This window comes from Leptonychotes weddellii, chromosome 10 (assembly GCF_054177405.1).
Source record: "Leptonychotes weddellii isolate Sample4059 chromosome 10, ASM5417740v2, whole genome shotgun sequence".
Classification (NCBI taxonomy): domain Eukaryota; kingdom Metazoa; phylum Chordata; class Mammalia; order Carnivora; family Phocidae; genus Leptonychotes; species Leptonychotes weddellii.
The window spans coordinates 73,065,995-73,078,316 of NC_138378.1; the positions used below are offsets into that span (position 1 = coordinate 73,065,995).

A 12,322-nucleotide genomic window follows, 5' to 3' on the forward strand; every position below is an offset into this window, starting at 1 on the left:
CTTCTTAGCTGGCTTGCTCTCTGAAATAGTAGAGATGAGCTGTATGTAGATTGGAAAAGATCATCACTTTCTTGGAGTTTATTGTAAAAATCGGTCATGAACTTTTTTTTCCCCCCAAAAAAAGTGGCCTGGGATGGTGTGCCATTGTTTTGTTTTATCTCTTAGAGTGAACTTCTTGGGAAAGCAATCTCCTTTATCCTTTCTTCAGTCCTGTTCTCAGCTCCAGAAGATGGAGAACTTGAATTTCATTACATTGCAGTTGGAGACGGGGAAGGGAAATTTTGTGACAAATAAACCCAACAACAACATAGAGTGGATTCTGGAGAAACTTTGGGGGAATTTATAGCTGAGAAAGACTACTAGGATAACACAATAATTAGGAGCATGCGCTGCAGGACTAGACTGCTTAGGGCTTCATCCAAATTGCAAGTAACAGACTCCGTGCCTCAGTTTCCTCATCTACCACGTCAAGGAAAAAAATGCCTCCTAGGCTTGTTACACAGACTAAACGAGTGAATACTTGTAAAGTACTGAGAACATTGCCTGGCACAGAGTAAGCATTGCATAGATGTCACTTAAATAAAGTAAATAAAAGCAGTACTGGTTTGGGATTTATAGAACTGAGTGAGAAGGATGCATATTTGTTGAAAGAAGGCTGCTAGTTTTCTGGTGTTTACCTGAAGCCATCTACTTATAGATGCTAGTTGAGGCATTTTGGGTGTCCCTGACTTCAATTGCACTCATTCATTCATACAACAGATATTTATTGGGCACACAGAACAGGGTGAGTTGCAACATGAATGAGAATATCATTTGTGTGTTTTTATTAGTAATCTAAAATGTAATGATTCCAAATGTCATTTAACTCACATTTGATTAAGAATCAAATAAAAAATGAAAGCAATTGGCAAAAAAAAAAAACAAAACCCCAAAAACCCCAAACAGTTACAACAATTTATTTCAAAGCAGGCAATTTAAGGTATATTTTAGTGGAGTTGCATGGAATAGCAGGCATTTGTTTCTATGACCCTTACAGAGTGTTCTTGTATACGAGCCACCCTCATTCCTGTATTTATAAGCAATGTTACAAGCACTAGTAAAGTGAGAGATGTATTACTTCCACTGAGTTTTGTATCTTGTAGCAAAATCTGCTACTGCTTCCATTAACAGAACTGAGTTGTAGAAATAAAAGACTCAGACACACCTTAAGATAATAGCTTATTCATAAAATGAGTAGTAATCATCATGTATATTCATGATTAACTCATCAGGGAGGAGTGGGATTTTCCACCCGTCATTTAAAATACAAAAGAGTTTGGAAGTGAGTTTTCCCAACTTGTACCTTACCACCGAGTTTCAAATCCCAGCTCTACTACTTACCAGCTGTATGCACTTGAGAAAGTTTTGTCCATTCTGTGCCCAAGTCTCCTCATCTATAAAATGGGTATAATAGTTGTGCCTACCTCATAAGGTTTTGTGAGGATTACAGGAGTTAATACTTGTGCAACATTTGGAACAATGCCTGGTACAGCCTCATTCCCTAATTCGTGTTATCATTACTACTTCTACTACTCTTACTAATACTACTGAGCCACTATTAACAAAGTCCCTTCAGATGGATGCTGGAGGGAAAATGTGGGATAAGGTTCTGGGGAATTACCTGTCACTCCAGGGCTCCAGCTCTGCCCCTTGTTGTTTGCCTCCCTCTGGGGCAGAAGCAGTGGGCCTGCAGGTGGGGGTGGTGAGGAGGAGAACAGCAACTCTCTCCTGGGTTCACGGCTGTTAAAATGCAGAGGAACATTCAGTCACGGCTTGCCACAATTAAGAACTTAGTTCATACTCCATTATAATATGTGTTTGGTTTTAAAATGTAGCTTAAAATAGGGAATGGAGTCTGGGAAAGAAACATCTGTGGGAGTACAACCAAGTGGAAAAACTCAGGGGAGGGCGGACCTGGCCCCAGAACTAAGTAACTGAGAGCTATCGTGCGGTTTTTTTTTGACCTAGCCAAGCCTCACCTTCCTCATCTGTGAAATGGAGCCAAGCATAGTCCCTACTCATAGGGGTCACCAAGAGCACAGGCAATAGTACATGTAGGGTGTTTGTCCTACTGACAAACAGTAAGAGTTCAAATCAAAGAGCTATGATTTTAAATGATTCCAAGGGGGCACAAAAATGAAACATGACTTTTCTCCCCCATCCCCACCCCCGAGCCCCTACTCCTCCCACCCTGTTTTTCTTATTGGCCTTTTTGTGTTTCCTTTTATAGCCATGGTCTTCTACTAAGAGAATCAATATTCAGGGAGTTCATTAATAATCATAACTGTTCAAAATAATTTTAGCACTCTTCATGAATTTTAATACTTTTAGGAGGAGGATATAAGTAATTGCTAATTTACAGTCTAAATTTTTTGCTTTAATGCATATACTTAAAAATCCTCCCATAACATATAGAGAGAGAGCTAATAGAGAATAGATCTAAAACATTGTCATTGTTACAGAATTGCAAGCAACTTTAAAAAATCCCCAACATGAGGGACTATGAAATCCCTTACTATAAGTATTTGGTTTTTTTATTTAGTGTTTTTAGGTTATATTTATCTGATATTTACAAGAAATTAAAAGGTCAGAGAGATGAGCCAGGCAAGGTAGTGTAGCCTTGGCCTCTTATAATTGACTATAAAACAATGTTTTCACTGCTGTGTATTATAAAGATAGTCTCATTAGTGCAAAAGTAAAGATTGCTATGAAATATTACCCAGTGTTCAACTTTTCCTGCCACGCTTCTGTCATTTTCATGTGATAAGATCAAGTTTAGAGATTTCTACCTGACTTCCCTACTTGCATAACTCCACTAGCAACTTCTCCTACTGCTGCTAGAGAGACAAGAAATGAGAGGGGTTGTCTGGAAAACGGCTTGACGAGGCTTCAGAAAAAACAAGTGCGAGCAATCAATGGAGCACGTTTAATCGGAGCAGCTAGGCAATCCACGAGCGTTGGTGGAGAATTAAAAAGCAGGTCAAAGTCCTGTGACTTCACTGATGATGCTCCAAACATTCTTGGCTTCTTAGCCAGCACCGACAGCACCGTTCTTCTTTTGATTCCAGCATGAGTGAGGATGCAGGACGCAACTACTATGCATTCAGGCTCTGTTCTTCCACTGCGCAGTACCCAGCTTTTGTAATGCAAATGGAAAGCACAAAGTGTCTCTTTGATAATGTGCAGTCAAAAGACAAAAAAGCATTCACTGAAACAGTAAAACTAATTCATAAAGCTGAAAGACAATAGGGAAGCATGATGGATTTTTTTTAAAGGAAAAAAGTATCCTAGATCAATGTAATTGTCGCAGTGTAAGCTATTCATTGTCAATGCATAAGGGGAAAATGGCTGCAAGTTTATTTAAAGTGGGAGAAGTTTTTGTAGGCAAAAAAATTATATTAAGCAAATATAAATACATTTGGTTAGCAAGTTTCTGCTTGTCTTCTGAGAGGCCAGATGTATAGCTAGTTATTTTAATTTAGATCCACGATATTCTCTTAGTATCAAAAACTCCATAGAAGTTTGAAAAGAACACAGAGATCTAATGGTTAAAAGCCATATGGTAGCTTTTTTTTTTTTTACTTTAAAGGGAGTATCTCTCCATCACATACCAGAGTTGAGCTCAAGGTCAACTTATATTAATGCATTAAACTTAGCTGTGGAGGAGGCAAAGGGCTGGAGGAAAAAGGATAAAAGAAGTTCCGAAATTGTTCTTCCAACATATTCAGCCAAGCAACAGAACATTGCCTTGATAAGGGATATATTGGACAGTTGCCATAATTCCTCCTGTTAGATCAGCTCCCATGGTACCTATTCCCATACCTTTTAAAGTATAGCATGTAACATTTTGCTTGAAAATTGCTTCCACCTCTATTGCTTTGTTATAGCTGTTTTGCAGTTTCGGTATAGAGGCAGTTCTGTGTCACAAGAAATTACTAATCTGAGGCTTGAGAAGGGGCAGCGTAGCCTTCCATTATCTCACCAGTGAGCTCTGTACAGGATTATTTTCAAATTTTCTGCTGCCATTACAATGTGCTGTTAGAGTGGGCAAGGCAGGGAAGGAGGGAACGTTATTGAAACTTGCTTACCAGGGTAGATAAGATAAAGTTCATCACTGTCTTGGCATCCACATTTGCAGTCAGGGGTGGAAAATTTGATGAAAGGCGTACATTTGGTCAAGGATATCGTTAAGATATAAGACTGGACATTTTCCATCTGTGTGTACTGAAGAGTTTTTCCTTTGGCCATGGATGCTCATCTGAAATGGTCTGCTTGATTGTTTAAGTAAGTAAGTTTTCTTCCCATGTATTGTAAACTTGTAAATACCAGATAACTGGCGTCAGCACCCCGCCCCATCCCAACCTCAAGAAATAAAATCGAAATTGTGCAGAGATAACTTTCTTTAGCACGTTGCCATTTTCTTCCTGTCACCTTCTATTCTTTGGGACTGATAAAGTGACGGTTCCGACTTCACTTTTATGTAGGCTATTTTTAGATTTTCTTGACACTCTTTAACCATTTCTCTTACGCAGGCTGCATACTCCAGGGATCAGTTTATTCTTTGATGGGGTTATTAAGCAATCACTGCTGTACGAGCTCATTATTAGAAGTCGCACTTCAGAGCCAGAAACACAAAGAGGGACAAACTGTTTCTCTTTCAGCAGGAGACTTATCCCGGAAAGGAGAAGTCAGGGTGTTGATTATTGAAATCAGGATGATCAGATTGTGAGCTATTCCCTGTGCTTGGGGTCCCATTCCCCACCCCCCACCCCCCCAAGCTGCTGCTTTTCCCATGGAGTCCATCATCTCTTCTCTCCCCAGCGAAGCCAGCCTAATACACGTGTGCCGGGCTGGTGCTGGAAGGGAGGGTCAGCTTTACCCTGACATAATCACTCTTTTATGGCTTTCACTCATTCCTGAGGTGTTAATGCAGATCAAATGGGAAACACTCGGGAAAGAGCGCTTGCAGCTACTGCCCAGCCTAGCTGTCCCGTCTCAATCGTTAATTCTGATTGTAAGATCTAAAGGTAATTTTGTTTGCTCTCTTAATGCGTTCAGTTCTCCCAGTGGCCCCTGCATATCCTTTCTCAAATTCCCATCTTGATCAATTGTTTGCAAATAATTAAGCTTTTAAGAGATAATGGCATGACGCTAATGTACACAACAAAGGCGAGGTCTCCTGTCACTACCTATTGGACTGTGGTCAAATTTGCTTTGATATCCCAAAGTGATTAGGTTGATTGGTGTAGCTGGCAAGTGCAACCCCTCTTCCCTTCATAAGAACCTCCTGATCTTCCTTAAAGGGGTGTCCTTGCCATTAATAGCAAAGGTGTTCAGGAGACCGGCAAGGGGTGACCTAGGCTCTTGGTTGCAGTGGTTTGGAAGGAATTTCCCATTCTCTTCCTAAAATGGCACATCTCTTTATCTCTTTTGTAAAATGATGTCTACCTTTTCCCTCTAACGGCCTCACCAGCCCTGTGGGCATAACACAACAGGATTTTGAATGTTTTTACAGCAGCCTTGCTCGTGGCATGTTGGGTTTTTGTCAAGCCGGTTTTTTTTAAGTCTACAAAGGAATAACTCATACTGCCCACAAAAAGCTTATTTAGGAAAGATGCAAAGGATTTAAGATATTTAAAGATACTGGATTTCAGTTAAAAGCTTGCTTCTTTGTGAATTTTTGGCTGACTGTGGATTAGCTACCTGAAGTCACAGCTTTCATGTGATTCTAGCAATTATGGGTTTGTGTTTTTCTGTTTTGTTTTGTTTTGTTTTTTTTCAGGGAATTAAAAGTTTGTGGGACACGCAGGCCAAGAACTATGAGAAAAAGAAAAAAATCCATCTCCCTGCCATAGACAAGGGTTTAGGGAATTTTGTTGACACCTTTCCCCCCACCCCCTTAACAATGACCAGATTATTGTGACATTTAATTTCATCCAGGCTCATTCATTTCTATTAAAAAATATATATATATCCTGATGACTGAAAATTGTTTAATGGAGACAGAGTGCTGGGTCTCCATAGCTTGAGGCTGCCTAGCAATTATGCTGCATGAAATTAGACACAGTTTGTTCCAATTACTTAAAATCAGATCACATGAAAAGTGACAGGAAAAAAAGGCTAGAACTTTCTCATTTTATGATATTTAAATTATGAAATCAGAAACTGCATGATGTGAAGAAGCAACCTAAATCTGCGCTGAAATTTTGAGGGCCATTGATTGCTCTTTGAAGCTGTAATGATTCAGGTAATTTTAATGATCCAGAGAGAATTTTCCTGACACCACCTGCATAAATAAAATGTGAGTTCCATTTGCTTTGTAAGAATGGTTGTAAAACTTACTCACAAACAGGCATGCAAAAATACTCTTGAAAACACAGCACAAATAAATGACTGTGACCATCCTCAATTTTTGAAGTAACTAAAGGTAAATGGCGTAAATATTAATTTTTATCCAGTTCTGGTCATTATATTAAGACACAACCAACAAGACAGGGCAAAAGGTATTGCTGTCCAGCTATAGTGAAGTGAGACTGTTGACATATTTATTAATTCTATTGAAAACCACTGAGCTTTCCACAGGACCTGAAAAATCATAAGCAAATTACAGAAGATGTTACAGATTGGAAACGACTTGTGTACATGGGTCTACAACTTTATATGGCAAGGAGTGCCAACAGCTTAGATGCTAAAATTTGTGTTTTTCAAAATCAGGCTTATAATGTGGAAGAATTGCAAGCCCGGGTAACCTCTAACTTTGATGGATCTTCAACTCCAGATGACAAAATTGAGGATTAGAAAAGTTGTCCCTTGTCTGAAAGCTCGTAATTAGCGAGTGGCAGCATAATTTACACAATCTAATGGGGCCGTGTATACCTTATATACAATTCTTCAACTAGTGTAGACAGAGAACTTCTGTATATCAAACCCTAATTCAGTATCTGTTCATAGGATAAGAGGTTCATATGGTTTGTATTGTGCGGCTGGAGCTATGTTTTAAACCTTAGGGTAGAGAATTGCTTTTAGCTCAGTATCCAGGCATGAGATTTTCCTAGGATGACTGGCATTATGTTGAGTAGGGGGACTGTCACCTATGATCTTAACCTATTATGAAGTTTATATACTGTTACTTGAGAAGAGTGGGTTGACATCACTGTTAGGAATGAAGTCAGGAAAGTAGCATTGTGGATCTCAAATTGGATTGCTTATCCCTCCTGTGGGCTGTTGAAAACATTTTTATTATACATTTTGATGTTGCATCTGAGTGGAGAGTATCTGTGTATCATGGCAGGACGTAGCCTCCTTCTTGTTTCACAGATATTTACTGACCTCCCATTATGTGCCACGCTGGGCTTTGAGAATGGTGAATGCGAAAGTCACTACTTTGGAGTTGCTAGGTGAGTGAGAGGAGGCACACCCACAGGACCCAAATCATCAGAGCAGGTGTTTCAGAGAGCGATGCTTTGCCATTAGGGAAGAAGGAAAAGCCTGACGTGAGAACAGTAAGGTAGGCTGGTGGACACTGGGTGGGTGAGGTTTGGCCTTTGGGCTGAGACGAGAAAGTGACCCCGGAGCAGGAGCCTGAGTGGTAGGGATAAGGTTGGTGTGTTGGAAGAACAGAAAGGAGGACTGTGTGGCTGGACAGAGGGGTGGAGCGGGGGAGGGTGTGAAGAAAAGGCCACCCAGTCTGAGAGGTGGGCAGAGCTGGATGGTGGCGTGCCTTGCAGGCCATAGTAAGCAGTCTGGAGGTTTTGGAGCAGGCATAAGAATGAAGATTCTGGGCGCCTGGGTGGCTCAGTGGTTAAGCGACTGACTTCGGCTCAGGGCATGATCCCAGAGTCCTGGGATCGAGTCCCACATCGGGCTCCCTGCTCGGTAGGGAGTCTGCTTCTCCCTTTGACCCTCTCCCCTCTCATGCTCTCTCTCACTCTCTCTTTCTCTCAAATAAATAAATAAAATCTTAAAAAAAAAAAAAAAAGAATGAAGATTCTGAGAGGCATTTGCCACATCCCTCAGTCATGGTGAGACTTAGACACTGGAAGGGAAGCAGGAAATATCGCTGAGTTGTGTGGCTGCTGACCGTGCCTTTCCCTGGCCAGTTTCCTCACCTGGAAGACAGGAGGGACAATAGATTCCATTTATGTCCCTCCAAGGGATATAATGGGGATTAATCACCATCCTGTCTGTAATATACTTGGAGCTCTTTAGAGAAAGGCACTATATTCCATGAAAGCAAAGCCTTATTCTAATTGTGTATTTATTGATTAAGTGACAATCAAAGACAATGCTTATGGGAAAAATTGCTAACATCTCTGCTCTCCACAAATGAATCCCACGTGTACAGATATAGAACATATTTAAACTTACATATAAGAGCATTAAAGTGGTCATTAACGAGCCTTCTTAGCATCTAATCAGACATTATTAATGAGATTAAAAGCTATGTTAATTAACATTCAATAGACCAGAATATAGTTTCCAATGGCACAGATAGTTAAATTGAGAGTTGAGGGTGCCCTTTCTTATTCATAAGGGAATAGAGCGTTGACTAGCAGAACAATTTTTATCTTGGGAGAATTTCTTGGGATGCAGCGTTTCAAGCTGGTCAATGTGTCCATAGATGGATACCATGTCCCGCTTCAGAAACATGTATTTCAGATTTAGATATAGTTCATTACTGAACAAAAAGTATTTGTGCCAAAACTAATTTCAGTAGAATTCCAAACATTCTTTCAAGAGGGTATGAATTTCATTTTATTATCATTTTATTATCTAATCCTGTAATACTTTTTTATCCGCTCTAACTCATGAGGAACATGGCCGGGCTTGTTCTTAGCATGCAAAATATGCTGGTCTTTGACCTTGTATTGGCCTGTGTTCAGAATCCCAGCATGTGTTGACATTCAGATATGGAAACCAACTTTGGTTGAATGTCATTTGTTTGTGTTTAGAAGAGCTACAATGATTAGTGGCTAAAAAAAATACACCCACTTTAATTTTGATATTTGCATCTGGCAATATGGTGTTTTGGAGGGAAAAATGTCATGCTAGCAAAGTGCTTAACTACTGGGGACCTCAGCTAAGGTGGTTGGTCCAAATGGTTCAGCTTTAGAAGCCCGTGGTTCTGAATTATGAAAATATTATGTCAAGGTGATACGCTTTCATATCAAAAGGGCTTGTCCTTACTTTAATCCTATAAAATACAGTGAAGATCATACTAAACTTTCTGTGTTTGCAACAAATAAGCCTTTAAAGGATAAACTCAGTATCAAGGTTCTGCAAGTATTCTAAGTAGCTATTTATACACTTCACTAATCTTTGTAATTGGCTTGCCTTTTACTGCCATTAATTAGATGATGTAGTATTCCATTAATAAGAGTGACACACCTCAGCATTTTTACCTTTAATTATAGACTTCGCTGGACACTTAGGCTATTGACAAAATAGCCTAAATATTGCCTGGTATACACATATTTTTTTTTACAGAGCATATGTGTTTATTATTGAATCCCTAGCCCCTAGCATTGCACCTGACATGTGATATATGCATTATATGCCCAAAGTATATGTGCACACATCTATCTTTTTTGTTCTTTTTCAGCACCCTTACCCTTCTGAAGAACAGAAAAAGCAGTTGGCACAAGACACGGGACTCACCATCCTACAAGTGAACAATTGGTAAGTAATTTGGCTTTGTGTTTACACACAATCTGTTTCCCCCTCTGGCAACCTGCAGCTAATGTTTTGCATTAAGAAGACACACCCAGTTGTTGCTGTTTTCCCTGGTGGCTTGTGGATCCAAAGGTGAAAGTAAATGGTTGACTGATGGGTGAGAGCACTTGCTAGCATGGAAAACACACACACACACACACACACACCCCAACATTGCATTGTTTTCCATTGCCTTTAAAACTGACAAATTTTAGGCATAGTATAAATAAGTGTTTAATTCACATTCACTGTGGCTCTATAAATGGCTTTTCCCCCCGCTTTAGGATAATTGATAGAAAGAGTGGTATCATCCTGTTTTCTATGGAACAAGAAAATCCACCATCACTTATCAGTCAGGTTTTACATTCAGTGAATAACTAACTGCAGTTATTTTGTTAGGCCTGAGCATTCGAGGATAGTCTCCCGTTTCCTCCCATCTTCCGTCCATGGAAAAAGAGAAATTATTTATGTTTCCACTTTGAAGCTGTTCAAAACCTGCTGTATCTCTGGGCTGTGCAATACTGTTTCTAAATAAGTGTGTGAATTCCTGATTTGGGGGAAGCTGAGATTCCGTACCAAGTACCAGCCAACGATATTCTGACAATGTACGGTGGTATGGCAATGAGGCTTTGGGAAAGTATGATTTATTACCCTTTGTGAGTGTGCTGAAAGCCAGGTTCATATAATCACCCAGAGCTTGTGTCATATTTGAAGGGTATCGAAATCCAATATCCTCTTAAACTAAGTGTATCTAATTAATTGTCCTAATATTTTTAGATTAGTGTTTATGATGGGGAAACCTTATCCTCTTTGAAGTAAAATCCAGAAAAGGCTCACAGCCTGGTTGGGGAAAGGGGAGAACTGGGAATGCCAGTTTGCAGACAGAAGTATTTCTTTCTGTTCAATAAGTGTCAAAGATTAATATTATAGAATCTCTGATTACATGGCCTAATCCATTTTGGTGAATAAATTTGTTCTTGATGTCCATTGCACCTACATTAACAGACCCTTCTCTGTTAGAGAGCCTGGGAGCCTTTGGGAGAGATTCCAGATATATTAAACCCCATTACAGAAAATGTAATTTCTGTCAATATAATCCCATGTATTCTTCAATTTAGTGTTTTAGAGATAACAAGCTACTTACAATATATTTGCCTTTGGAGGATTAATTTACAAAGTGCACTATCTGCAAGACACAGACAGACTCACATAAGCATTGCTTGTAAGGGTTATCAGTCTCTATGACCTTACCGCAGCCTTGGGAGATCAATTTTTGCAGCCTTTAGTCAAGTGGATAGGGAGCCAACGGAAGCCATACTGTACCTACATGTGTTGCTAGGAGTGTGTCCCTGCTGCGAATTTTTGTTTGCCTATTTGTGCCCTCTACTGTATCTTAATTTCCAAGACTGTTGATACTATATATTTGAACTTAGGCTTCAGGTCCTCCTGGACAATGTTTATAGGGTAGACCAACAATTTTGCATGCATGTCTGAATTCAAATGTATTTTCAAGGTTAAACCGATGATGCAATTTGAACACAACAGAGGCTGTACTAATGTTATTTCCCTGGGAAACGTTCCCATTTGAGGGCCAAGGAGTGGCAGGGCGAACTCAAATTAAGGAAGGCAAAAGCGCTGCCCCTCAGGTGGTCTGTCACACGTGCCATCTCTCTTCCTCTGCCGTGTCCCTAGCAAACCCCCCTCTATAGACATTGTTACCAGAGAATAGATCCCAAGACAACGTTCTTTCCACAGGTGGATGAACTTCAGGGCTATTTCCTGTGGCTGCATGGGCAGGCAGGCATTCCTGGGACACCAAACAGTATGCAATTGTCACTTACCCAGATTCTACTGGGCGACCATAAGGCAACTTCCTCAGTTTTGCAGGCAGAGGAGGAAAAAGGGACCTTAAAAAAGTCATAATACTGGGGCGCCTGGGTGGCTCAGACGTTAAGCGTCTGCCTTCGGCTCAGGTCGTGATCCCAGGGTCCTGAGATCGAGCCCCACATCGGGCTCCCTGCTCCGCAGGAGGCCTGCTTCTCCCTCTCCCACCCCCCCTGCTTGTGTTTCCTCTCTCGCTGTGTCTCTCTCTGTCAAAGAAATAAATAAAATCTTTAAAAAAAAAAAAAAGTCATAATACTTTTCAGAGTTATATGCAGACTTACTATCCACTTCACACGGATATTCAGTTCTCCACAGGTACATAAACACACATCACTTTCAGTTCTGTGGGCTGTGAGCCCAGTTGTGTTCTCCATGGGCCCTGTGTGCTGCGCCTGTTTCTCCCTACTTCTCTCTGGAGTGAGAAGTGACTTTGGCTTGCACTTCATTGTTTTGTACTTGGCAACTCTTTCAGCTCTAACAACTTTGTGGTAGAGAATTTCCCTCAAGTAAATCAAAGTTGTAAGAGAGAGTGTTTCTCCTAAGTTTGGTGAATAATGACATTGCCGTGTTCGATTTGAGATTCTAATGGTTTCTTAACTTTCATCCAAACCTTCAACTTTTAAGGAGCTGATAATCGATTTTTTTTGGCTTTGAGTAGGAAATAGGTTGCAAAAATGGGGAAACCCAG

General features: G+C 40.3%; 1 protein-coding gene across 4 annotated transcripts in view; it reads left to right on the plus strand.

The window, feature by feature from the left end:
- The window catches only part of MEIS1 (Meis homeobox 1), a 133,545-nt gene that overhangs the window by 99,717 nt on the left and 21,506 nt on the right, over positions 1 to 12,322 (plus strand). For all 4 annotated transcript variants that reach the window (XM_081833610.1, XM_081833612.1, XM_081833611.1 and 1 more), the window contains exon 9: positions 9,641 to 9,717. In XM_081833610.1, coding sequence (XP_081689736.1) covers positions 9,641 to 9,717 — 77 coding nt within the window. The remainder of the gene's footprint in view (positions 1 to 9,640; positions 9,718 to 12,322) is intronic.